The sequence below is a fragment of the Ambystoma mexicanum genome, chromosome 2p (genome assembly GCF_040938575.1).
Source record: "Ambystoma mexicanum isolate Mex_15411 chromosome 2p, UKY_AmexF1_1, whole genome shotgun sequence".
Taxonomy (NCBI): Eukaryota; Metazoa; Chordata; class Amphibia; order Caudata; family Ambystomatidae; genus Ambystoma; species Ambystoma mexicanum.
This window is the reverse complement of record NC_090923.1, coordinates 1,027,144,503-1,027,169,254: the sequence shown is the minus strand read 5'-3', so window position 1 is coordinate 1,027,169,254 and position 24,752 is coordinate 1,027,144,503. Positions and strand designations below refer to the sequence as shown.

Genomic DNA, 24,752 nt, shown 5'->3' with positions numbered 1-24,752 from the left:
ACACGCTACCAACCCGTGTAGTACAGCCTTATACCAAAGGTTGGGTTCCTATTGCCAGGAGGTCAGGGTTGTTGTAGTGCACCCAAGGGTACTCCATACAATCTTGCCTAACATCCATGCATCTCCTCTGCAGATTGGCTGTGGTTTTCTTGCACTCCAGTGGCCTCGGGTCACCAGCAGGTAAGTTTCCTCTTCTCCTGTCTGCCAACTCTGTCGCGGGCCTTCTGCAATTGCGTATCTCTCTCGGACACTGGGCCTCATTACGACCCAGGCGGTAAGGGGTTTACGGCAGCGTAAACAGCGCCGACCCTTACCGCCTGAGTCCGAGGTCCCTTAGCGCCATGGAGGATTTAACACCTGCTTTTAGCAGGTGTTAAAATCCATGGCGCTAAGGGACCTTGTTGTTAATTACGCCACCGTAATTTACGGTGGCGTAATTAACGCCTTCCCCACTCCCATTATGCCCTATGGGGCAAAAATGGGAATGGGGAAGGCTAAATGGGGATTGGGGACTTACCGCCCCGCCAACCTCGGAATGGGGCGGTAAGTCCGCCAACCACCATGGCGTAAACATAGTTTACGCCATGGTGGTAAAGGTACGACCCAGGCGGTAACTTACCGCCTGGGTCGTAATGAGGCCCACTGTCTGCCTCTCTACTTTGCTGTCCTGTGGGTACCTGTGCAGAGCCAACAACAAAGACGCCATCCTTATCTTCCCTCACTGCTTTTGGATGACAGATAACCAATAGGATTGTTCCAAAGACTAGAACGTTGTTAGTTCTTGCCGGTGATCGTCATTGTTCTTGGCTTCTTCGTCGTCCCTGTAGTCCCTACTTGGGATATACCACAGACTTACATGGGGGCAATAGGTAGTATGGTTTTATGGAATTGGAGGGTTTATGAGGGAAGGTGGGAGGGTCAAAGGGGTACCATGTTTTCCCACAATTGTCACTACTCTCAATGGGGCCTCCCTCCCCATTTGATACTCCTACTGAGTACCGCCCCCAGGCGGTCTCTCGAAGAGCAGCCTCCCCTCCCTGGCCTCATGGAAAGGGGTTCCTCCATCAAAAGCTCAAAAGCAGTGACGACACCTCAGGATTTGTCACAGCAGCTTTCCCAGTACTGATAGTCTTAGGGAGTGATCAGTTTTGACCATAAAAGTGAGCAAAAAGCAAGGGAAGTAAAGCTGAGGGGACCACCTTACCTCCAAAAATTCCAGTCAGCAAGCAAACGATACCAAAATGTTAGGTTGTCCCATAAGTCTATTGCAGCAAAAAGAAAATCTTTCCTAACCCAGAGGTATCCAGTTGCATTAATGATTTAAATATTTAAATCGTTCCAGTCTATAGTTTGACTAAATGGTCACTTCTCTGGGCAGCAGTAGAATTTCCCTCAGTTTTTAAGGTCTATCTGACTGGCATCAATTAGACAGATTTGCGTTAATTTATCCAAAGGCGCATCAGGTTGGGAGTTTAACAGCGTTATGTATTAGCAGGTTCACTTCCAAAAGGGGAAATCTTCAGATATTAGTTATGTCCTCTGTTTTTGCTTTTAGTATGTCAAGATTTTCTAAATTATTTGAGGTTAGTAGGAAGCAGGTTTCTGGGCACAGCAAACCAGTGAACAAAGTGTGGAACAACACAAATCCTTCTGTTTGTCACCTATTAGTTATCATGTGACCTCTGTGGCAGACCCTGTATAGTACGCTCTGCCCTGAGGCCTGAAGACCTAAACATCCCATGATTTTTTATGGAGTCTATGGTTCCATTCAATCTTAACCTAACCAGCTTTGCTTCAAAGGCCCAAGTCACTAGAGATTTGCCTCACCCGTATGGGACAAACACACACCAATTGGGTATTGGCCTGAATGTATAATTAAATTGTTCATAACAGTGAAACGGAAACCAACTACTTCATAAAGTAGATGTCATGATTATCTTTGATAGCTGGCATGCCCTTCTGGCATGCAATTCCATTTTTGTCCACTTTGTCTTAAACTGTTACCAAAATTCTTTTCTGATTTTGGAAAGGAGGATGTCCACTGCTTTCATCGGGCATGGTATTCCCACTGAGAATCTGACCAGATCCTAGTTCGACTTTTGTACAAATGTTTCAGAAGATATTACTTTGTAGATTCTCACACAATCTCTGAAAGCCTGTTGGGAATGTCAGTCCACCAAGACTTGTTTCACCTCAACTCTCAGCTCCCTACCACTGTGCTTGGGTATCATTCAGGTAGTGAGTACTGGTGGTATTGGAGAGAACGGTTTGAATAGGTTAACTTGCTGTAATGCTGCATCCCTGATATTTTTGACTTTTGTAAGTTATCCCTATAGCACTTAACCTACATTCTTTTGGCCTTGCTTGCCAGCTGTGTGATTTGTTATTTTAGGGTCATAACTGCACTTTCAGCCATTGATGGCAGTGTAACGGTGGATCAAACAGAACAAACTCTGGGCATATAGGGCAATGGATAGAATAAGGTCATATGGTGTACTTCAATCAGAGTTTGTTCTTTTTGATTGGCATCCGCTTTATATTGAATATTCAGATGTGAATTATCTTTAGGCAAGAAACAGAACCCAGGGATTCAAAATCACAGGTACAAAGGGATACTTCTCTTGTGCTTTGTATGGATTTTAGTTTTTAATTTTAGTCTCCTTCCGAGTTATGTTTGTCTCTTTGATCTACTATTTAGCCTGTAGTGCATGCAAAGTTTTTTAAAATTTCTTTTCCTTGTCTTCTTGTATGTCCACTTCCCATGCGTTTTCCCCAGGCATCTGCATTTCTATTGTGTTCGCACTCCACTTTTGCTGAACAATTCTTAAAGATAAATGTTAAGTTTATCTTAACTCTTTATGCAGTGCACTTAATTTTACAACTGTTTCTTCCCAGCAACCTAATATTAAACAGAAGTTTGTGGCCTTACTGAAGAGGTTCAAAGTGTCTGATGAGGTATGTGTTAGCTCCTCCTGTTACATGGTGAATTTTGTTATGCTGATATTGTGCCAATCAACTGAAGTGTGAGTGGTTGTACTGCTCTGTGTTCGTTGTAGAATCTATTTTGTCTTAGTTGTATCTGCATCTCCTTCATATTTCCTCTTGTTTGAACATGGGATCAGGGTAATAAGATGGTGTCCTGTATTTTCTAAGGCATACCTCCCCCGCCCCACAGATAAAAACATCTCTTGAAATTATCCCTCAGGTGCTGATTGGTCTGGATACTTTTGACCACAATCCGAGGAGAACTCTGCATGACCCTGTGTTGACTCTGGCCAACGTCACTGGAGATTCCACCTGGTTAAAGCAGCACCAACAGCATATATACTGAGCAGTGCACACCCTTGTACCTCATTTCATTTTTTTTCTGCTGTAGCACACCTATCGCTTCACAGAACAGATGCATGTTTTTTTTTCTTTTGTGTCAAGTCTCCTGAATCCAATGAGGATTGTTGCAAACAGATGTCTGTCACAGACCCAACCATAGTTTGATGCCTGGGGCCAGACCACCACATGGATGAGTCTGATTCCTGCCAGTCGATTCTACCAAAGCTGACTGCTAAGGTAGCCATGGCCATGAGTAAATCTCTTTGTGGAAGAGGCCGCTCAGCATTGAGGTGTTTTTCAACACCAAAAGAGCCTGCAGGGACACATCCACAGTGTTATTTGGGAGGATAAGAAGAAATAGAGGCTGTCCAGACCCAACAATCGTAGCAGATTTCTTCCCACCACCATTCCTCTTCCCATTGGTGCCACCAGTCCAAGACTTCTGTTTCCCCTCTCTTCAGAGGAATCTACCCACCCTGTTGAGGTAATAGAAGGACGGGCTGTTCCCACCATAGATTCTATCCTGTAGGCATGGTAAGCTCTTTTGGACAGCCATGCTCTTTTTCTTTTTCAGCAGAACCTGCCTTCCCTGTATGCCCATCTCCATCCCAGCCTGATGCTCCTTCGCTGGACTGGCCAAAGTCTTGCCACCAAACAATTCTGGGTTTCCTCCTGCAATCTAGTACACCATTAGCGCCTGTTTCTGGAGCCAATGCAATACTGTCAGCTAAATTGGCACAGTTTTCTGTTGATCCTTTGGATTTTCTATGCCCCATTTGTCTCCATTTCCACTTGGTGCCTCTTATTGGGTACGACCTGCTGGCAGGGCCACATCTCTCGTGAGATTTGACTCCACACTAATACAAAACAACTTGTAAAAAAACTGAAACATGAAATTGAGAAGTGTAGCAGCCAGTAGCCCTAGACAGACAATTGTGTGTTGACTATCTAAAAGAATCCTGTTGGGAGACATTTGCTATGACATTAGTGGATATCCAGGGTCTACAACTTGGGTCCACACAGATTGTTACTTTGCTTGGTGAAGGACCTTGCTGACCAGGTGTCAATTCTGTTAGTCAAATAATAGATTACAATTTGTTCCACCCAGGCCGATATTTGGTCTTTCTCAAAAGGCGGGCAGGTACGACTCTCAGCTGGGGGTGAAAGAGCTACCAGGGATGTTGCCAGAGCCAATCCTACCCCTGAAGTGGGAGGTTGCAGCAAAGAGACTCGATTCCTGTTCCTCTCTCCTCCCCCGCTCCCCTTGTTCCCATTTGCTTCTATGCAGCACAATGTCTCCAGTATTTCCTCTCAGTGCATATGCTCACCAGTCTTCTCTTTCTATTTCAGGACCAAAGTCCTGAAATAGAAAAGAGCAGCCTGTGAAAACCTGAGTAAAAAAGCCATAAATATCAGATACTGCTACCTACAATAGTGAGAATGCAGCTCAAGAGACCTGGCCATCGCGGTGGAGCGATGGGAGAGCGATAGTCCAGTTCCAACCGCACCGAGACATGAAGCGCCCGTGCAATACCTCAGCCGCACTGCACCCCTGCACAGAGGGACCGGCTAAGCTCAAGGCAGTGTAAGGTGTGGCTGGAAGGAGACTGATGCATAGTGAAAGGAGGACGACTGAATAGTGGAGTGGGCCGAATAGTGAGAGTGGTGGGAGAGGAGGTGGTGGGAGGAGCAGTAGTCTCAGGAGAGAGTAGTTGTAGTGAATAGGAGTGAGAGGGATATGAGATGGGGTGGATGGCTAATAGAGTAGAGTGGGAGAGGAGCAGTTAACATCAAAGGGAGGCAGGAGGAGTGAAATATTGGAGGTACAGGAAGTGGGCGGAGAGGATACAAGGGAGGAGCAGGAAGAGCAGAATGGAAAGTGAACGGTGAAAGCGAGTAGAAACAGATGAATCTTACCAAGTAGCTATGATGCGCAATCCCTTACATTAGAGCATTAACATCTGATGAGAGTAGGGAAAGTTAGAAAGTCTATGCGGAAGATAGAGAGCCTCCATTTAGGGAGAACATCACTAGGTGAAGGCAGATATTAGTCGCTATATGTCAACAAGTTCTACAACTAATGCTGGGGCTACAGACGCCTGGGTGAGGGAGGAGCTTCATGGAGATGCGAGAGAGAGGGACGGCCATAGGCCCCAAAATTCTTTTAATAAACCCCTTGAACCGTCCTTGAGACTGAGTGTTTTCTGTGCCATCTGTGACATGAGGAAGATGGAGTAAACAATATCTCTACTACCCAGTTACTTTGCACTTTAATCAAGAATGCTGTACCATATAATGCTAGATGCAGAATCAACCAGAAAAGGACAGTTCCATCGCTACAGGGTTGGTGCGCTCTCATAACCTTTCGGTGGGTGGTCACTGGGGAGGGATGAAGAGCTCTTATAGCATCAGCCTTTAGTTGGGATTGATTAGGTTTACATTGAAGGCTTCTTGCCAGTGGTCGGGAACATTCAAGGCCTGATCCTAATGGACCGCTCTATCACCATGCAATATCTGAAGAAGAGGGATGGATTAGGGTTGCTTAAACTGCACAGAGGCCACACTCCTCTGACTTCAGCCAAGACTTCATTTAACAAGGTGCCAGGTGCTGCCTTTGCCCTGCACATAAAAGTGCCTTTGATGGAGATCAATTAGGTAGCTACAGTGGCAAACTTGCAAATGTAGGTGCTTTGACAGTTCCGTGCTCAAGCCTCAAGCTTCCTTCTATAGGGCAGATTCATCATACTCTTCACTCCTTTATTTCTGTAGATCTATAGGCGTATTTCAGGATGAGAATTATCTGTGGAATTAAGGCATTCTTTAGAGGATTAAGTTACTTATCTTCGGTAACATTATTATGGAGGCGGTTACAGATATTTTGCATATTGCAGTTGTGCAACGGGGTAGTACATCTCTTAGGCTCAAACAGCCAGTAATACCAGCAATGTCCAAGTGTTAGAGTAGTGCAGTTTCCCTTAAGGGGCTACCCTCCCAGATGAAGAAGTTTGATAGAGACACAAACATCATGAGAGGAACCCTGAGTGATAAATTAGCAAACAACAAATTGCAGTTTAGTCTTGAGTTCTTGGGGCCCGAGGACCGATGGGACTCATTTTTGGCCTGCAGCGCTCTCGGTAACAAGGCATCGAAGAATCATTTGTCACGGTAAATGAAGATCTTCCACACTTCTCCTCCGCCCCACCTTAAGAACTTTGTCTCCAGGACTTCTCGCCAAGACAAGGTAGTCCCTCTGTTCAGCACAGCTCCACAGCACAGCAATTCCTTCCCCGGGGGTTCCCATGAATCAGGTTCAGGTTCTGGCAGGCCCAAGGCCTCTAGGGCTACCAGCTCCCAAGCCAAGGGGCCGTGGGCTCCTCTGGGTGGTCCCGGAAAAACCTGAGGCCTTCCAGGTTACTGGCTCCCAAGCTCAGGGGCTCTACCAGGCTGTCCTCAGGACGATCAGGCTCATCCTCTTCTTCTCCAGCATTGGATCTTTCATGGATTCACATGCTTAGAATATTCCCCGTCGTCAGACTGGGAACCCTCGGTACACATATATAGTCGTTTCCAATAGGAAAAAACTTCCGACACTTGTGTGTCCTATCCCCGTCTACGTCCTCTCCGGGGCCGCCCACGCACGCCCCGTTGGACGCAATGGTATACAAGCCACGCCCCCGCGGGTCCCGTCAGATTTCAACCGTCTCCAAAGATAGTGGGATCTCCTCGCGTAGTCTCTACTGCTAGATTTTGTCGAATTGTCGAACTCCTGTGAGTTTGTTAATTTTATCGGAATGTCGGGAAAACCTCTATTTCGCCCGTGTGCCACGTGCGGATTGAAGAAGGTTTACGAGGGGGACGGCCATTTAGACTGTATTTATTGCCTCCACCCTCACCACTCGGCAGACCAGTGTGAAATATGTAAAGGTTTTTCCCAGAAAACCCTGAAGGATCGAAATCGACGGCTGGTATCCTGGTAAAATGACGGTGCAGGAGCGTACCCTCAGTCAGAGGTGGGCTCTGTGCGCAGCGTGGCCTCTGCAAAAACATCAGGAGCCCCTCGACGCTCAACTTCGTCGGAACCTCCGGCTAAGAAGTCACGACCTGCGGAAAAGGACGTTCCACGAAGTCACTCTTCTAAGGACTCTTCTAAAGGCTCTGCAAGAAAGACATCTTCGTCAACTTCGTCGAAGAAAGGAAAGGAGAGGCCTAAATCCTCCTCGGGCGATCAACACAGATCAGCCACGAGTAGAGATTCGGAATAACGCAGGGAGAGCGCTGTGAAGGCAGGACCGCCTAAACCACCTGCAGGCCCAACGTCGACGAACCAGTCGGTGTCCTCACTGCCGCTGACGCAGTCGATTTCACCCGTCATCAACCCAGCGACGACCTCGGCGACGATGTCCTCGTCGACGGAAGTTCTGGCCTGGAGACCAGTAGTATTTGATATGTGGTTGCCTGACATATTGCTACAGGAACAGGCAGCGTCAATTGCCTCGAAAGAAGACGACGGCTTCAGAATTGTGAGCCCGGAGGACCTCGGTCTACGAGCCAGGTTTCCATCAGGAGCAACCTGCTCTCAGGTGTTTACCCAACCTCCAAGCTCTCAGGCGACCCTGTCCATGGAGGTACTGTCCTCCTTACACTCGCTGCTGAAATCGCTGGACGAAAGGCTTCCACCTGTACCGTCGACACCCCCCGTCCACGAGCCCGGCCCTTCACACCGCCCGACCAGATCGATCGGGGTTCCAACTACTCCAGCAGTCCAGGAGGAAGGTGAGCTTTCGGACTCCCTATCTGACCATGGGTCAGCGTCAGATATATCCCTCTCACCATCTAGGGATCCATCCTGGGTGTCGGATGTGGAAATGGAAACACCAAAGAGTCCCACTCACCCGTCACCACCGGACGATATAGGTGCCTTTCATTCTATGATGGAAAAAGCGTGCAAGGAGTTTGGCCTGGTCCAACAGGAGGAGAAAAAGGACTGTTTTCTTTTTGACCATATGGGCAAGAGTAGACGCTCAATATTCTCAATACCCATTTTAGACCATGCCTGGAAAGAAGGTGTTCAAACCATGCGTCACCCATTTTCTGAGCCGGCTGTCAAAGGCCGCATTGAAAAGAAATTTAAAGTACCAGACTCTACACCGAAGTGGCTTTCGGCTCAACCTACACCGGACTCGGTGGTGTCGTCGGCGGCGACGAGAAAAGCAAAGGCCCAACTTAAATGCTCTACCCCTCCAGATAATGAGGCGAGGCGCCAAGACGTGTTTGGTAAGAAGGTTCTTTCTGTGGGGGCCTCAACGGTGAAAGCAGCTAACTCCCTGGCGATTGTGGCCAGATATGACAGGGAGATGTGGCACAGACTGGCACCTATCCTGGACCACCTCCCGGAAGAACATAGAAGAACGGCGATGTCCCTGGTTCGAGGGCGAAGAAGCATCGAATCATGCTATTAACATAGCGGTGGACCTGGCAGATTCGGGTTTTAAACAAATAAATAACAGAGTTGTTCTAAGACGCCAGGCTTGGCTTACGTGCACCAACTTCAGACCCGAAGTACAGTATAAAGTTTTGGACATGCCCTTCGAAGGTGATCTTCTTTGCGGAGAAAAGGTGGACGAGGCCTTGAAGGGCATGAAGGAGGACTCAGATAAAAGCACGCTCGTTGGGTTCTCTCCAGAGTGGTAAGCCCTTTCGTTCTTTTCGTCCCTTTAGAGGAGCATCTGGAAACTCAAGATTCTCAGCAACCAGGGCTAGATCTTTTGGTAGATCAGCGTATCCTTCCCAAGGATATAGACGCGCCTCTCAGACCTCAAGCAGGCGCAGAAAATTCCAATCTTCCAAGAGACGACCAACTTATTCGTCGTCGACGAGCAAACAGAAAGACCAGCAATGACGGGAAGCGTACCGTTCTGGGAGGAAGAGTGTCAAGCTGCATCGAGGAATGGGAGACCATCACAACAGATCAGTGGGTTTTGGACACTGTGAGGTACGGACATTCCCTACTATTCAAATGCAAACCTCCAAAATGTCCACCAATACACCTATCCCAGCCACATCTAAACATCTTGCGGCAGGAAGTAACACTCATGTTACAGAAAGGCGCCATCGAATTAGTCCCTGCATCGCAGAAAGGCCTAGGGGTATACTCACGGTGTTTTGTGGTAAAGAAGCCAAACGGAAAATGGCGCCCTATTCTCGACCTGCGAGACCTCAACAAGACCCTACAGAGTCAAAAATTCAAAATGCTTACACTGCAGGAGGTGATCAGATCCGTCCAAAGGGACGATTTTTTGGCGTCACTAGATCTACAGGACGCGTACTTCCACATTCCGGTGTGTCAAAAACACAGGAGGTTTCTGAGGTTCATGGTAGGTCAGACACACTACCAATTTGCAGTGCTCCCATTTGGTCTAAAGTCCTCCCCAAGAACGTTTACAAAATGTTTGGCACCTGTGGCAACCTGGCTGCGAAAGGGAGGGCATCATGTATACCCGTACCTCGACGACTGGCTTGTGAGGGGATCCTCCCCAGCGTCGACCAACGACAGCGTACAAGCCACCTTACAACTTCTGCAAGGACTGGGGTTCGCAGTGAACTTCGAAAAGTCTTCTATAAAGCCCTCAAGGAGCTTGAAGTTCTTGGGAGCTCAATTCGAAACCCACTCGGGAATAGTGAAACCGTCCCTTGGACAGAATATTGAAGATCGAACAACTGACGAGTCAACTTCGCCTACAGAGCACATTTTCCGTGAGAAAATATGTGGCAATCCTGGGTTCCATGGCTTCGTGCATCCACCTAGTAGCAAACTGCCGATTGTTCATGAGGCCTCTACAGGAGTTCCTGTCGGACAGATGGAAGCAGGCCACGGGCCGGTGGTCAGACAGGATAACCGTCGACGACGAGGGTGTCATCAGATCCCTCCAATGGTGGAAAATCTTTCACAACCTGGACAGAGGGGTTCCTCTACAAGAGCCGGAATTTCAGAACACCATCATCACGGACGCCTCCCTGATGGGCTGGGGAGCACACATGAACGATCATCAAACCCAGGGCAGATGGTCTTCGACCGAATCGCACCTACACATCAACGTGCTGGAACTGAGGGCAGTGAGATGGGCCTTGAAATCATTCCTTCCACATATCAAAGGATCAAAAGTAAGAGTGCTGACAGACAACACGACAGCCATGTTCTACTTGATAAAGCAAGGCGGCACCAGATCCAGGACCCTTTCGGCGGAAGCTCAAAAGATCTGGCACTGGGCATTGAAACACAACATATCCTTAGTGGCTTACCATCTCCCGGGTGTGAAGAATGTGCAAGCGGATTCCCTGAGCAGGACAATGGCTCAAATACACGAGTGGGAGCTGGACACCGGTCAGCTACAAATAATCTTCGAAAGGTGGGGGACCCCCTCAATCGACCTCTTTGCAATGAAAGAAAACAGGAAATGCGAACAGTTCACGAGCAGATGGCCTCAAAAAGGATCCCTGGGGGAAGCGTTCTCGTTTCCTTGGACGGACAAATTCCTGTACGCTTTCCCTCTGTTCCCCTTTATACGGAGGACAATCCAGGGGATTCGCAGGTACAAATGCCGGGTCATTCTAGTGGCACCGTATTGGCCGAGACAACCATGGTTTTCCGACCTCCTACATCTGTCGTTGGAACAGCCTATAACTCTCCAGAAAGTGCCGAACCTACTGTCCAGGGACAAGGGAACGGTGTGGCACCACAATCCGGACAGCCTCAACTTAACAGCATGGCTCCTGACTTTTCAGAGTTTGGCAGCTTGAAAGTCTCGTCGGATTGCCGGAGAATTCTGCAGGCGGCTAGGGCCCCTTCGACTAACAAATCATACATATGCAAATGGCGAAGGTTCTGTACGTGGTGTCAAACACAGCACGAAATTCAGCCTTTAGAAGTAACCCCTGAACAAATTCTTCCGTATCTTCTTCACCTAGCTGAGAGTGGGCTGTCATCATCGTCCATCAAAGTGCACTTGGCGGCCATTTCAAGGTTTACGAGGAGGAGACAGTCTTCACCATTATTCAGTGACAGACTGGTGAAACATTTCATGAGGGGTCTCTTTAGAACTTTCCCCCCTACGAAACGGTTCCCACCGTCGTGGAGTTTAAATGTGGTGTTGGCTGCCTTAATGAAGCCTCCATTTGAGCCAATGTCCTCTTCATCCATGCAGTTCCTATCTTGGAAACTGGCTTTCTTAATTGCCATTACATCGGCTAGAAAAATGTCGGAATTACAGGCATTGGTCATAGATCCTCCATATATGAGATTCTTTAAGGACAAAGTAATTTTATCAACTAACCCTACTTTCATCCCGAAAGTACCGACAGTCTATCACAAGCACTCGACCCTGGTCCTTCCTACTTTCTTTGCATCCCCGTCGTCGACGGCGGAAAAAGCCCTTCATACTCTGGACGTCAAAAGGGCGTTAAAATTTTACCTGCAAAGGACGCAAGATATCAGAACTACCAGACAGTTGTTCATTGCCTACGGTCCGTCGACGAGAGGAAGGGCAATCTCCAATCAAGGCCTGGCTCGTTGGGTCTCTTCGGCAATTACTTTTAGTCACTCCAAGGCTGGGAGACCCCTACAAGGACGCCCTAGAGCCCATTCCACTAGATCGACAGCCTCCTCCGCGGCTCTATGGGCAGGAATTCCTCTGACAGACATCTGCCAGGCGGCGGCATGGTCTGTCCCACACACGTTTACACGCCATTACTGCCTGGAAAGGCAGCACGCGGATGAGGTACAGATGGGACGGGCAGTGCTAAGCCATCTGTTTCAATGAGGTAAGCCAAGTACGGTGAAACTGTTGTCGCTTACTTTGCCTATTATATATATATATATATATATATATATATATATATATGGGTGGATAATTGTGTATAGATGCACAACTATGTATTATGGAAATGCTTATATCAGAAAATAAGTTGCGGCTTACATACATATTTGAACTGGGGGTGTTTTTTGTCTTTGTGAATGTAAATTACATTGCACTCTCACCTCCTTCTTCGATGATACTGCTATACAATCTATTCTAAGCATGTGAATCCATGAAAGATCCAATGCTGGAGAAGGGAGTAGTTTCTTACCTGTAACTCCATTTCTCCAGCGTTGGTATCTTTCATGGATTCACATGCGCCCACCGGCCTCCCCGGAATGCAATGTGCAAGATATGTATGTAAGCCGCCCCCCCCCCCTTTTCTCTTTGGAGGGGCCGAAATCTGACGGGACCCGCGGGGGTGTGGCTTGTATACCATTGCGTCCAACGGGGCGTGCGTGGGCGGCCCCGGAGAGGACGTAGACGGGGATAGGACACACAAGTGTCGGAAGTTTTTTCCTATTGGAAACGACTATATATGTGTACCGAGGGTTCCCAGTCTGACGACGGGGAATATTCTAAGCATGTGAATCCATGAAAGATACCAACGCTGGAGAAATGGAGTTACAGGTAAGAAACTACTCCCTTCTACCCCAGGGGGTAAGGGATCGTCGAGTGCCACCTCCAAGAGTCTGTCCTCGGCTAGATCCAGCACGGCTACCGGCACAGATGCTGAGGGCTCCCAACCTACTGGAGCTTGCTCTGAGGTCGTGAATCATCGTGGGCATTATGACTACCAGCCGTCCGGCTGAGGGCTCTGCGCCTACCAGAGGGATCTCTGATGTCGACACTTCTGCTTCCAATGCAAGAACCAAGCTATATCCTCTGGTGTCTGGGGCCTCTCTTGGCTCAGTCACACCCTTCCTCCTAGGGCGTGGTGCAAGGCTTCAAAATGGCTGAACGGCACTTGGCAGAACCTGCCAGGTAGGCGCCCATCTTTAATCCGGCTCAGTGTTTGCCTGTGCTTTCGCCCATTGAATGGGCCTTGCAGGATGATCACAGCCCTTTTCCCTCCGCAATGCATCCTACGGTGCAGGTTTCTGGTCCACTCAGGTCTACATCTACCCATCACAGCCGTATGGCTACACGCACCAGGCACCTCAGTGCTTTGTCCAGGAGCAGAGGCCCAGCGCCTCGGAGGGCCGGGCCCCTAAGGATCTGGCAGCTAGTGAGGACCGCTTCTTTGAGCGCTTCCTCCTCGTGCGTTTCCCCTTAGATGAAGGGTCTCCTGGAGGACATTGTGAAGGAGGACGCCCCCTCCTCTGGGTTCTCCTCCTGCGCTCCCTGTTCCGGTGCCTGTCCCTTCACTGGTTCAGGCCTCACTGGTTATTCTGACCCCCCCACCTCCTCCTGTAACACCAATGCCTCCCCCGCAACAGCCGTTGGACCTGTCTGCAACTCCGGACCTGGGGAGGTGGGGGGGTGTGCTCTGCCGGCACCTGTGTTCCAGGGCCCGGATTCCCCTTAACTGTAAAGGCGGGGGCGACTATGATGACGATGAACCCTCAGCAGCCTTTAAGGCCTTTCATGACCACCTTCAGGGCCTGGTGGAGTTCTTGGGGGAGGAGGTCTCTCTTCCTGAGGAAGCCCGCAGGAGTCTGGTGTGCTAGCAGAGGTCTTGGGTAAACGCACCATTATTCGGTCTGGCATCCCCCGCCAGAAGGATATCTTGCAGGGCCAACGCCCAAATGAACACGACGTTGGACAGCAGGTATGGGCTGTTAGACTGGGAGCAATCCTCCTTGCCTCCCACCTGCAGCCCCATTCCTTTGTGGTGATTGCAGCATCCTCGTATTCTATAAAACATTGTCTTCGTCGTCTACCTCCATGGGAGCCGTCTCCAGTTGCCTCTCTAGCGAGGACAAAGTCCTTGGGAAAGCGCTGTTACTCCATCTCAGGACTGTATCTGCGGCAGGCCAAAGCAATATACCCTCTTGGCTGTGGCTAACCAGAAGCTTTGGCGGGAGCTCGAGGAATTTTTGCCCAACCTCCTTCGGACAAACAAGCCTCCTTCAAGGCTGGTCTTGCAGATGCCTGGGCCATTGCGCAGGACCTCATGGAGTCTTTGTTGTCCCACATGGATACAGCCAGAAGAGGGTTGTGCCTTTGTGTTGAGATGAGAAGGACGGCGTGGAGGCATGCCACAAAGTTTTCATCTGACGTGCAGGAGCAGATCATGGATCTGCCCTTTGAGGGCATGGACCTTTTTCATTCGTCCACCGATGACGAATTGACGAAGAAAACCTCCACTCAAACCACCAAGTCCTTGGCCATCTTGACAAAACCAGGTCAGAAGTCCTTCCCTCAATCCAAGGGCAGGACTGAGTTCAAACCCTGTGCTTTCTCCGGCTTCAAGGTTTTCCCGAGACTGCAGTACACAGAGGCCTGACAGGTCGCCTAGCGCCAACAGGACGAAGCAGCAGAGGACTTTGCACAGGATTTTCCACGCCCCCTCCTCTGCTCCTGACACCAAGAAGCAGTGATGTCAAGGTCAGGTAGCACAGCTTGTCGGTGGCGGGCTGTTTGGTTCTGTTCCAGGGCACCTAGAAGTGTCTCTTCAGCAACTGTTGGATCTTCTATTGTTTCTACAGGCTTTAGTCTTCCTCTTCCTATGCCTCTTCTATCCTCTCCCCCTCTTCATCAGATCGGGTCCACGGCTCTTTTATGGGAGGTCCTTTCGCTCTTGTAGATGCAGGCTATAGAACTGGTTCCTCTTGTAGATCGGGCTTCGGTTAGTATTCCAGGATTTTTGCGGTACCAAAAAACAAACAGGCTGGCCTGAGGGTTGTCCTGGACCTGTCATTTTTAAATCTGTCATTATCACGGGAACGCTTGAAGATGATTACTCCAACCCATATAGCAGAGTCTGTGTGTGCAGAGGACCAGATGTGTACACTGGACCTCAAGGATGCATACTTGCATGTACCCTTATTTCTGATGTTTGTTAATCTGCTTAGAATCACATGCTGTGCATAGTCCGAAATCCAGTGGTCACTGCAAAGTATTGCATTTTGTTTTTCGTAGTCGAAAATGGGACGTCGACATAGGCGTGTCTGTAACACTATGCCTATAGTGACGTGCGGTGTACCCACAATCCCTCACGCGTCGAGGTCCCTGAGATTGGTTTTTTCCGCCCAGATATTGGTCACCTTCATGTGGAGCTCGTTGGAGAGAAATTGCAAAACATTTATTTGTCCCTTGGTCGTTCTTGTTTAAAGATTACATCTGATCCTTCCTTCGACGGCGAAGCTGTTTTCACCGCCGATTAAGAACTTCGACGGCGGTGACTTAGACGGAGGCGATCCTTAGGCGCTGCCGAACACGTGGCCCGGCCTCGCCGGCCTAAACAGTAGGGAGAGTGGAGGTCGTGGGACATTTCTATTTCTTTCTAAGAATGCCTTTCTCTTTCGCCCCACCTTCCTTCGGGGTCGTTATCACCTTTAACTGTATCCTCAACTATGGAGAGGACTCCTTTTAGATTTTGCCCGCGCTGCAAGGGCAAATTCACATGGAAGGATAAGCACAAACGGTGTAACCGTTGCTTACCCCTCGACTACAACGAGGACGCCTGTGCGGCCTGTAAACTTCTTCACCCAAAAACTTTAAAGGACCACAAGGTCAAGACGTGGGCAGCCTATGCTATGTCTAGAGCTGATTCCCCACCCGCCGCCGCCGAGTGTGACAAGGACAGTGATAACCCTACCTCCGTTTTGGAGGTTGTAGACCTCTCTAGGGAGCGTAGTTGCTCCTCAGCGTGTGTCCCCGGCCCCGACAAGTTCGGCTCACGCCCTCCTTATGGGAATGAACACCCCGGCGACACTGACGCAAGCAAGAAACATAAACACACAACCCACTGCACTTCTTCATCGAAGACGAAGAAAGCCCTAGCGCCAATAGAGACGCCGGGCCTACCGGCAATCTCTGCCGACCGTAAGGGTCGCAAGCCCTCTCCGCCACCGCAGACGCGACTAGCGACTGGGCCACCCTCAGATAAGGGTGCTACCAACAAAACGCCAGACGACTCATCTCGTAAGAGTGTGGCCGTCGGCAAGAAAGACTCGGCACTGCAAAACACGATGCCAGAAGAACCCTCGACGGAGAAATTAATCGTTGAGAGCTTGGCTCGTATAGTTTCCACTGACGGCCAGAGACAGACGGCGAGGGATACGCTGAGCCCCGCTCATAAGGCCAGGGAGACGCCGAGAATGCCGGAAGGAAGGCAGGGACCGCTCCCTCCGTCGAAGGAAGGACCTAGCCTACGAGAAGGGTTCTCAGAAGGCAAAGGGAGTCTATACTTGACGTTATGGGACAGATCTAGATGGCTACAGGCGGAAGAGCTTCCATTTACGCCTCCTGTCCGTCCTGGGTTACCCCATTAGACCTTTGAAAGATTCCAATCATTTTGGACTTTCCAATCATGGACAAGTTGGATAGATTTATGTCCACTCCTGAACATATAACACCCAAGAGATCAATAGAGGTACTTCATGAGGACCCCAGGGCTAAATACCCTAGACTGTTTAAACCCCCTTCAAGAAGAGGTTAACATATATGACCTCACTGAAGAAGACTCTCACTTCCAAGAGAATGAGAAGTTCTTAAATAGTGAAGACGAACAAAACCTAGAAGAAGGTTTTGAGGAAAACCCAGACTTGGGTGGGGGGGGCTTCGAAGAAGACCCTGATGAAGGTGGCTCACAGCCTTGGCAGTCCCCAGCAGCGTCCTGGACCTTTCCTCTCCTCAAACCACACCAGTCAGAAACCCGTCACCTATAGATGACCAACCCACTTTCAACGCGCTACTTCGTAAAGCAGCTGCGCATTTTTAAATCGAGACTGGGGAAGTTACTCCTGAAATAGATTTTGTGGAAAAGATAATTAAGGAGAAACCACCTGCTAGCCAGACCATTCCCCTCCTCGCCTCAGTTAAGAGACGACTTACCCCATCGCTATCAACACCTGCATTGGTTAGAGGGGTCAACCCTAGAATTGAAAAACTTTGTTCCCTCTCCATCGGACCAATTATACATTAGGGGTCACTCAATACGAGATTCCTTGGTAGTAACTACCACAAGGAAAAGGGCAGGGGTTCCGCTATCAACTAGCGAAGCACCCCCAGACAAGGAAGGAAAGAAGATCTCCATCCTGGCTAAGATAATTACAGCTTCAGCAGCTTTTTCCACCAGACTTGCCAATAACAATACCTTACTGGCAAGTTATGCTGATGCCCAGTGGGGTAAGTTATGCCAAGACCTCGCGGAAGTCCCTGAGCCCTTACGTACTCGCTTGTTAACCACTGTAACGGAAGGAACTCTGGTTAACCAGAGCATCATCAAAAACACACTGGATGCTGTTGAAACGGCTGGCCGTTCTTTAGTCCAGGGGATACTTTTCAAGCATCATGTCTAGCTCCGGAACTCAGGGTTTAAGCCAGAAACCCAGTCGTCGCTCATCAACAAACCAATAGAGGATTCCAACCTCTTTGGGAAAGTGGTGGATGACGCACTTGAGACCGCTAAGAAAGATTTTGATACCCTAAAGACTCTAGACCAAATTTCAAGGCCTCCCAATAAGCAAGGTTTCGGCAACAAACGCTTTTTTCGAGGCCAACGTCAACAGCAACAACAACAGCAGTACTCTGCAGGCAACTGGTCCTCTACTCAAGGAACCAGTGGCCAATACACTCAGAGAGGACAACGACGTGGCAAGGGAAGAGGTCGGGGCCCCACTCCTAGAGGTTCCCCGGCTACCAACACCAAATGACCCGAAAGTTTGGGTCTCCTCCCATGCATCGCAGGTCGGGGGATGGTTAACATCTTTTCTACCAGCATGGGAGGGAATAACATGAGACTGCTGAGCATTGTCAACTATAGCCCGCGGTTACTGCATAGAATTCAGTCGGTCCCCCACATACCGACCACCAAAGGGACGACGCCTATCACCAGAGCACCTCACATCCTTCTTCAAGAAGTCGAAATGCTACTAGAAAAAGGAGCAATAGAGGTCGTGCCTCTGTCACAAGTAACGGAAGGTATTTATTCAATGTACTTCCTTGTACCCAAAAAGGACTTAACCATGCGCACTGTATTAGATCTGTGCCCAGCGAACAATTTTGTCAAACCTCAAAAATTTCGTATGGTGACCTTACAGGAAGTAATCCCCCTGCTTTCACAAGGAGATTACATGACAACACTGGACATGAAAGATGTATACTTTCATATTTTAATGTTGCCAGCGCACAGAAAATACCTCAGGTTCATGATAGAGGGCAAACCCTACCAGTTCAGAGTGCTACCCTTCGGCATAGCGTCAGTGCCGAGGGTATTCACGAAAGTGCTGGCAGTGGCAGCGGCCCACCTGCGCCGGTTGTCCATCCCAGTATACCCTTACCTCGACGATTGGCTCGTAACAGGGGATTCCTACGAGACATGCTTCTCAAATACCGAAAAGACTGTAGACCTTTTGTTACATCTGGGCTTCTCCATCAACGAGAAAAAGTCCAGTCTAGACCCCAGCCAGATCAAAGAATTCCTAGGAGCTCTAATTCAAACAAAGGACGGCCCAGTCTTCCCCTCCGAAAGGGACCAAAATGTGCTGTTTCAGATCCGTCAATATGTAGCCGGTCGAGAGGTGACGGTACGCAAAGCAATGCGTTTACTAGGAATGATGGCGTCATGTATATATTTGGTACCTCACGCGCGTCTGCGCATGAGCCCAATGCAAGAGTGGCTCAACAGCCAGTGGTGTCAGGCCAGCGGACAATGGGATGATCTAGTGGTAGTCTCGCAGGCCTTAGTTCTCTCGCTACGGTGGTGGTCGAAGGAAAACCTTGCAATAGGGAAAACATTTGCCACCCCCGCAGTGGAAGCATCTCTAAGTGGAAGTCACTTTAACCACAGACGCATCCCTCACAGGATGGGGGGCGCACCTATCCCATCAGACTGCACACAGAGTTTGGAGTCCGAGTGTAGCATCCAAACACACAAACTTGCTGGAACTATTGGCGGTCTTCAAAGCACTGAAGGCTTTCCAGGCACACCTGCAAGGGAAGACAGTGATGGTCCTCACAGACAGCACCACAGCCATGTACTACCTGAACAAACAAGGGGGCACTCACTCTCCAGGACTGTCGAAGCTGTCCCAGAACATCTGGAAGTGGGCTCTCAAACACATGTTCCTGCTGTCACAACATGTACCAGGGGAACTCGATCTGCTAGCAGACAGACTCAGCAGAGACTGCCCTCAGAGTACAAATGACAGTTACAAGAAGACATTATCTTCGACATTTTTACACAATGGGGCTTCCCAGAAATAGATCTGTTCGCAACTATGGAGAACTGCCAATGCCAAGATTACGCCTCCAGGTACCACCAGAACTGCTGCTCCAAGGGGAACGGTCTCTCGATAACATGGTCAGTGAAATTTTTTTTTACGCTCCCCCGACTCCCCTTCTCAACAAGATAGTGCACAAGATGCACCAGGAACCAGTCACCATGATACTAGTGGCCCCAATGTGGGCCCGGCAACCATGGTTTGCTCACCTGATGGAGATGTCTCTGTGTCCACCTGTGAAACTACCCTGCCCGTACAACATGCTGTCACAGGACAGGGGCAAGATGCTGCACCCATGCCCACAGACCCTGAACTTAGCAGCCTGGCTCCTGAGGTCATAGAGTTTGGCCATTTACAGCTCCCTCAAGGATGCATGGATATTCTTAGGGAGGCAAGAAAACCTAACACTCGTTACTGCTATTCTAGCAAGTGGAAAAGATTTGTCATCTGGTGTAGAGGTAAAGGCATCAACCCCGTTCACTGCTCCCCCACACACATTGTTCTTTACCTGACTCATGTATTAGACTCAGGATTAGTCTTTAATTCTATTAAAGTTCATCTAGCTGCACTTTCCGCATACACCACTTCTCAACATAGTGTCATGGTGGAAGGTTCCTGTTCTTAAAGCCTTCATGGAGGGAGTAAAGAGGATCCACCCTCCTATAGCTAACCCAGCTCCCGGATGGGACCTAAATGTGGTACTTACCAAGCTTATGGGCTCACCCTTTGAACCCATGCACAAGGCAACACTTAAGAACCTCACTCTTAAAATTGCTTTCTTAATAGCTATCACCTCCATTAGGAGAGTGAGTGAACTACAAGCGCTCTCTATACTAGACCCCTTTGTAACAGTTCACAAGGATAAGGTGGTTCTACGCACACATCCTAGGTTTGCACTGAAATTCATTTCTAAATTCCATGTCAACTAGTCGATAGAACTACCTACGTTCTTTCAAAACGCTTCAAATTTGGGAGAAAAAAGTCTGCATACACTTGATGTGCGCAGAGCCGTCATGTTTTATATGGAAAGAACGAGACCACTGAGAAAGACTAATCAGTTTTTTGTCTCAGTGGCAGCAGGAAGAGAAGGAGATGCAGTTTCAAAATCCACGATATCTAGATGGATTGTCCAATGCATCACTCTCTGTTACACTCTTGCTAAGAGAGAACTACCCTTCAAGCCAAGAGCACATTCTACTCGAGGCACTGGGGCTTCCATAGCATTCATTGCAAATGTTCCCCTTGAGTCCATTTGCAAAGCGGCAACCTGGAGTTCTGTACACACCTTTACAAAACACTACTGTCTAGATGCCCACTCTAGATCTGATTCCCAGGTGGGACAGGCAACATTAAGACATCTTTTCTCTACTGTTCCTTCTCACAACCCACCTCCAACTCCAGGTACTGCTCGCTAGTCTATGCACAGCATGTGATTCTAAGGAGATTAACAAATATCAGAAGACAATGCATTACTTACCGTAAAAGCATTTCTGATGGTTGTATCTGCTTAGATTCACATACGCCCACCCTTCCTCCCCGCTCGGATGGAAGGAACATAGACATCCTTTTATCCCTCTCTTTTCTGTACTCACTCACGTCTAATAAGGCTCCCTCAGGGCAGAAAAAATACAAACAGAGGTACTTCGACTCGTGAGGGATTGCGGGTACTCTGCACGTCACTATAGGGATAGTGTTACAGACACGCCTATGTCGACGTCCCCTTTTCGACTACGAAAAACAAAATTCAACTATGCACAGCATGTGAATCTAAGCAGATACAACCATCAGAAATGCTTTTACGGTAAGTAATGCATTGTCAACAACCGCATCGTAAGTTTCTGTGGTTCACGATTGTTGTACCACTTTCAGTGCAAGGTGTTGGCCTTTGGCCTGATGGCCCCTTGTGTCTTCACGAACTTGATGAATGCAGCATCGAGCCTTCTCCGCTTGACGGGCCATCATCTATACCCTTACTTGGACGACTTGCTGGTGAGGGTGGGGTCACCTAAAGGGGGTGGTGCACTCCTGCCAGAGGCTGGCGGATATCCTTCATCAGCAGGGGTTTTCCCTTAACTGGAGAAAGTCCCAGTTGTGCCCATCTCCGGAACTGGTCTTCCTAGGGGTGCGTTGGAACACTACCATTCAGCTGGTGTTTTCTACACCTGAGAAGCTTCTGTCCCTCAGCAAGGTGGTGGTGCACTTTCTGACCAACTCGACCACCTCGGCATGGCGGTTCCAGCACATTCTGGGCCTGTTGGCTTCCACTGTGGGATGAGGTGCCTCCAGCTCCACCTGGTGGCTAATTGGGATCAGGAGATAGGGTATCAGTCGGACAGTATCCTTGCTGTTTCGATGTCGGAATGGGCCCTTATGGAGGGGATTTGGATTTCGCCAGTCCACCTGCGGATCAGCAGAGTTGCTTGGGGTTCAACACCTACGAGCGGGAGTTGCACGGCGACTCCTTGTTGCTCCTGTACCAGCGTTGGGGGGTTTGCGGACCTGGATAGGTTCGCATCTCCTCTGAATGCCAAGTGCCCCCAGTTTGCCTCATGGGCAGGTCGGGGGTCACTGGGAGATGCCTTCCAGATCTGTTTTCACGGCTGCAGGTGTTATGCGTTCCTGCCCATGCCTCTGCTCCAACTGACCCTCTGCAAGTTCTGGGCCCCTGTGGGCTTCAGCCTCATCCTGGTTGCCCCCACTGACCTTCGTGAGCCTAGTTTTCAGATCTGCTGCAGTTGTGCTCCCAGAGTCTCGTCCATCTTCCGATCCCCAGCAGGGGTTTCCTGACACAGCAGGGAAGGGCAGTGGAACATCCGTACCCAGCCAGTCTGGTCCTGGTAGCCTGGTTCCTGATCAGGTGGGGCTTCATAATGCTCAATTTTCAGATGACAACCTAGACATTCAGCAGGCCAGGAGGCCTTCGACTCAGTCCCAGTATAAGAGCAAATGGACTAGGTTCTGCCATTGGGCTCCCGACAAGGTCTGGAACCTGCCACCTGTCCTCTGGATGACGTACTGGCCTTTTCAGCACACCTGGCTCACTCTGGAGTTCAGGTGGATACTTGCCACACCAGCCATTGGGGCTTAAAGGAAATCCCCTGAGCATGTGGTAAAGGCCACCTTAAGGGGTTGTTTATGCTTTTTCCTCCGGTGCATAGGCTGCATCCGATGTGGGACCTCAATGTGGTTCTTGCAGTTAGCAGCGCAAGCCTTTCAAGACGATGGCCTCTGTGGACATTCAATTGGTGACCGTAAAACAGTATTGGTGGCTCTCACCTCTGCGCGCAGGGTTGGTGAGCTGCAGGCATGGTCTTAGTGCGAGCCCTTAACCACATTTCAGAACAACAAGGTCATATTGTATACTCGCCTAAACTTCTTGCCCTAGGTGGTCTTTCCGTTCCATCTGAATCAAGAGATCTGCCTATCGGTGTTCTTCCCGAACCCACAGTCGGAGGCATAGAGGGCCCTACATTTCTTTGAACTCAAGAGAGTTCTCTTCTCTTCTCTCTCAGACGAAATCCTTCAGGAAGTCTGAGGCATTGTTTGTGACTTATTGGGGCTCCTCGCCCGGTTCTCAGGCTTCCATCGCCCATTGGATGGTTCAGGCCATTTTGGACGCGTACATGGCCATGGGCAATCCTGTTATTGACGAGATTCATGCCTGTGCGGTCAGAGATAAGGTCTCGGCCGTCGCGTTTCAGAGACATGCTTCTTGGGATTTCATCAGCAAGTTGGCTACTTGGGCCACTCAGTCGGCCTTCTGTAGGCACTACTCGCTGGACACCACCTCCAGGCGCGATGCAGAGTTTGGTCAGGCAGTTCTGAGGAACTTTTTCACTTCATCATAGATATGAGGCAGGTTGTCACAGCTCCACCCTTCATTCTTGTTCGGTGGAATCACCTAGAAGGACGGAGGAAAGAGGACAGGACGTATGAGTAATTAAAGTTACTCACCGTAGTGACTAGAGTACTCATAGTCCCCTTTCCTCCTTACGTCCCACCCACCTTCCCCCGCTGGTATGCCAAGGGCTAAGAGTAGCCATGTATCTAAGCGTCCGATGTGTTCAAAGGGGACTGGGGTGAGGTGCCGGAGGGCAGGACCTCTGCGGAGCATTCCCGGACCCGAGGCCGCGCCTCCACGCGCTATACTAAATTTAAAGGGAAGCTCAATTTTTCATTGAGAATGGTGCCGGTACTGTCCCCATGTCGGGGTATGCCCACAAGGATGGAGGAAAGGGGACTATGGACTATGAATACTCTAGTCACTACAGTGAGTAACTTTAATTTATTCTCTTGTCACTAAAATGTCATGCCTCTTTCCAAGTAATTCTCCTGGTTTATAGAAGCCAATGGCTCATGTGTCAAGGCAGAGAACAAGGGCGACAAAGGGCAATACTATCATGTGAAGTGCCTCAGTAGATGATGTGCATCACCCTATTCATTGTAACCTTTGCTGTCCAGGTTGTCATATAGCAATTAAATATGATCCAGCAGTCATCTACCTATATACACGTTTCCAATACAAGAAAAAGCCTTTCAGTGGAATCTAATGCATTCGCCGCATCCAATCTCACTACCTTCACAGATTGGGCTTCTCCCTCAACTTCAAGAAATCTCACATGATACCATCTCAAAGACTCCAATTCATTGGAGCAATCCTGGAAGCATCCCTGGGAAAAGCCTCGCCACCAGAGGTGAAGGCTCAAGACATCCAGCAGATGGGTACCAAATTCCAGAATGCCCAGAATCTACCGCCCTTTGATTTTTTTTTGGAGGACGCTCAGCCTCATGGCATCCTGCATTTTTCTGGTGTTAGATGCCCGTTTGAGAATGTGATCTCTCCAATGGGCTGTCAGGACTCAGTGGTCCCAATTCTCAGGAAGGATGTCCTACCTCCTACAAATTCCGAGCAGAGTCTCAGAGGACCTACAGTGGTGGGCCTGCTGGGAGAACATCATAAAAGGAGAACCTTTTTGGCAACCATGGCCAGAGATAACAGTAGTGATTGACACCTCACTCACAGGGTGGCGAGCCCATGCCAACTATCGGGCAATCAGCGGTCGTTGGTCTCCGTCAGAATCCAAACTACACATCAACCTTTTGGATCTGAGGGCAATCAGACTAGCCCTGAAGGCCTTTCTGCCATCATTAACCTACCTGTCTCTGCCCTTTGCAACTAATC

General features: G+C 49.2%; 1 protein-coding gene across 5 annotated transcripts in view; it reads left to right on the top strand.

The window, feature by feature from the left end:
• PACS1 (phosphofurin acidic cluster sorting protein 1) overlaps positions 1-24,752 on the top strand; it is a 2,791,059-nt gene that overhangs the window by 986,473 nt on the left and 1,779,834 nt on the right. For all 5 annotated transcript variants that reach the window (XM_069644890.1, XM_069644889.1, XM_069644887.1 and 2 more), the window contains one exon: positions 2,896-2,955. In XM_069644890.1, the coding sequence (XP_069500991.1) occupies positions 2,896-2,955 (60 nt within the window). The remainder of the gene's footprint in view (positions 1-2,895; positions 2,956-24,752) is intronic.